Source organism: Morone saxatilis, unplaced genomic scaffold, assembly GCF_004916995.1.
Source record: "Morone saxatilis isolate NCDOM2014 unplaced genomic scaffold, NCSU_SB_2.0 Contig16, whole genome shotgun sequence".
Taxonomy (NCBI): domain Eukaryota; kingdom Metazoa; phylum Chordata; class Actinopteri; family Moronidae; genus Morone; species Morone saxatilis.
The window spans coordinates 25,540,808-25,543,883 of NW_023339718.1; the positions used below are offsets into that span (position 1 = coordinate 25,540,808).

General features: G+C 43.7%; 1 protein-coding gene across 1 annotated transcript in view; it reads right to left on the reverse strand.

The window, feature by feature from the left end:
* fam189a2 (family with sequence similarity 189 member A2) overlaps window positions 1-3,076 on the reverse strand; it is a 21,107-nt gene that overhangs the window by 2,052 nt on the left and 15,979 nt on the right. The window contains exons 8-10 of the mRNA XM_035657857.1: window positions 2,957-3,026; window positions 1,846-2,121; window positions 224-558 (exon numbers count right to left, since the gene is read on the reverse strand). Coding sequence (XP_035513750.1) covers window positions 224-558; window positions 1,846-2,121; window positions 2,957-3,026 — 681 coding nt within the window. The remainder of the gene's footprint in view (window positions 1-223; window positions 559-1,845; window positions 2,122-2,956; window positions 3,027-3,076) is intronic.

A 3,076-nucleotide genomic window follows, 5' to 3' on the forward strand; every position in this document is an offset into this window, starting at 1 on the left:
CTGGCCTGGGAACGCCTCGGGATTTAGAGGGTCACGTCTTCTATTTATTGGTTTATATTTGCAAAAATAGATAATTGAATACGTCGAATAATGTGTGATTGTTTTTAGAACGCATCACCTACGGTCTTTTTTGGCCAATGCTAATGTTATTCTTTTAGCTTTCTAATAATTACCATATGAATACTTTTGGATGACAAATATCTGTGCATGCCTGAACTCATACCTGTTCTATGTAACTGGCGCAGCGAACAGCCTCTTCCATGTGCTCCTGATCTGACTGCAGGACATGTCGTATGCTGTCCACTAGCTCCTGGACCTCGGGGGTCAGGCCCTGGGCTGCCGGCTGCTCTAGAATTTTCCTGACCAGCTGCTGCGTGTGTCGGTAGCTCTGGTAGTCCACCATGGAAGAGGGCCGGGGCCGGCGTGGTGTCCTACTGTTGCTGTTGCCCCGTCGCAGTGTGACGTGGCCTTGGGCGGCCAGCGTGGGCTGCGATGTCTGGGTGGAAGAGTCTGTGGTCTGAGGAGAGGGAGCGAGGGGAGCGTCACTGCTGCTCTGCACTGCACAGACATCAGAGGAGGAAGAAGATGGTTCAGGTTCCAGTTCTCCACAGTTATCCAACATGTTGTCATTGCATTTCTAATTATTTCCAGCACTGTAATAAACAGCTGTTTAAGACTCCACATCATCTGCCTGAGATCTCTCTCCATTTGTTGAGTTATTGGGGTCAGACTTCACTGTGATTTAGAGGTCCTCATGGGTCCACCTAAACCCTAGAACCCAACTGGGTTTAACATTATATGTTAATACTCGAGTGGGCTCCCTAATAGACCTTTTTCACAAAAAAATAGTAGGGTAAACACAGGTGTTACTAATGATACTAACCGTTCCATTTAGGCCAAACGAGGTCAGGGTGCTGCCAAGCACAGGGGGGAGGCTACTTACATTACATAAAGTAGGGCAGTTTTATTTTGACAACTTAATTTGTCAATGGCAGCTAAATCTGGGAATCAGTCTATGTCTCCAAGCCAAGTTCAGGTCAGACATTTCTCAGTTCAGGGTTGCAGCTTTCAAGTAATAGACTGGTCTGATTTGGGGCCAGGTTGTACATTTCCACGTATTTTTACGTTTGGGCACAATTATTTTGACCCACGAAGACCTCTTCTGTGATTGGCTCAGCTGTTTCAGTGCAATGAGAGCAGTGATGTGACTGACAGAGATTTATCATATAGTTATATAGTATAGTTAACAATACTGAGAGATTCAGACTTCACTACACAGTCAATTGTAACTCTCTTCATTCTGAAATTTTCATGTAATTTACTTTGTTATAAACGTAAGAAATTAAACCTGATGCTAGTAACTTGTTGAATGAATTCAGTTACTAAAAGCTGATCTAATCTACTTCTCCTACTACTCCTACACGAGTGTGTGTCAGCTGGTGCTCATGTCAGACTACACATTACTGTCTAACACAGAGAACTGTTTCCTGTTTGTAACCATGGTCCAGTGGAAGTTGTTGCTATTCAGAAGGTAATTTTCTTGGCAAAGAGCTGATAAGATCTGCTGCTTGTAACTGAATTCATTTACAATTAACGAGTATCACGTTAAGTTTCTCACATTAATAACAAACCTAATTTCTTAAGAAACAGTTAAGAATTAAATGAATTTCAGTCGATAGTGTGCAGATGTTGACCTCCCCAAAGATTAATTCCATCCCACTGAATGAAATGGCTTATTAATGTGCTGACTATATATGTAGTCTGGACTGTTGTCACAAGTGTCTAATCTCATACTGGTGTACCAATTTCCAAAGATTGCATAGTTTTACATGAGCAAAAAGCCACCTTTAGCAGCGAGGTCCATCAATACTGGATCACTGTTGGAGCGGTGGATCCTGGCTTTCCTCCAGGGAATCACAGCTGGAGCGTACTGCTGCTGCTGCTGCTGCTGCTGCAGCTGCAGCTGCTGAGGATGAGGATGAGGATGAGGATGAGGAGTAGGAGGAGGAGGAGGAGAAGGAGGAGGAGGAGGAGGCGGCGGCGGCGGCGGCGGCGGCTGGAGCGGGGGCTTGGCCTGCGGAAGGACGCCTGGTGATGCCGACACTGTTTGGGGACTTGTGTCTAAAACCGAACAAAGACAGATGGACACGTGCTATTAGAACTAAAGGCAGTGTCTGACATTCACTTAAATATCACAGAAGGAGGTCACAGCCAAATTGTAGTCAGCTTTTCTTGAATATTCTTCCAAACAAAACTTCTACTTGATTGGCTGAAAGTCATAATTAAGACTCCCAAATACTTCATTCTTGTATTGAAAGTGCATTGTCACATAATTGGAAATTAGATGTTAGATGCAAATGATCACAGGTTATATATAAAAACTAATAAAATAGCAAATGGCTGTCAGTCAGGGACACTCATTTATAGCAAACTGTTTTACGCTTTTACGAGAGAGCTCTTACAGACTCTGAACAGAGATGAGGATTCTGCTGGAGGAACTAGTGTTCCTTAGTGTTCCTTAACAAACACATACATATATCAATATTAAAGATATTCAATAAATTCATCAACTCATTTTCAGATTATTAGCCCAGACATTCCTCAGTGAAATCGGGGGGCGGCTGTGACTTCACTTGGAACCTAATTGTGGTTTGTCCCTAGCAGGTGGTCTACAGTGCAACCTGCAGCAGCTACATGCATACTGGGTGCCTTGTTCTCTTCCAATGAACCTTTCTTTTCTATATTTGTAAAACAAAACATCTTTATCATTGGTGGCCCCAGATTGTAGACAAGGGAAGCAAAAGCATGCATCTTGCTTTACACAGCCAAACCAACTCAGGTTAATGCCCATCAGAGGGAACTGAAGAGACTGAGAGAGCAGTTGTCTCTTATGTCCCCTGTTCAGCCAGTCAGATGTCAGGTACATTTCTATCTGGAGTGTGGTTGTGTGTCCTACCTGGAACAGAGGCTCCTGGTTGAGAGGTAGTCGGGCTCATAGTCACCTCTGTCAGAGTGATCTCTGTCTCCTAAAATAAACAGAGACCATCACATTGCTATGGTCATATGAACTAGGCAA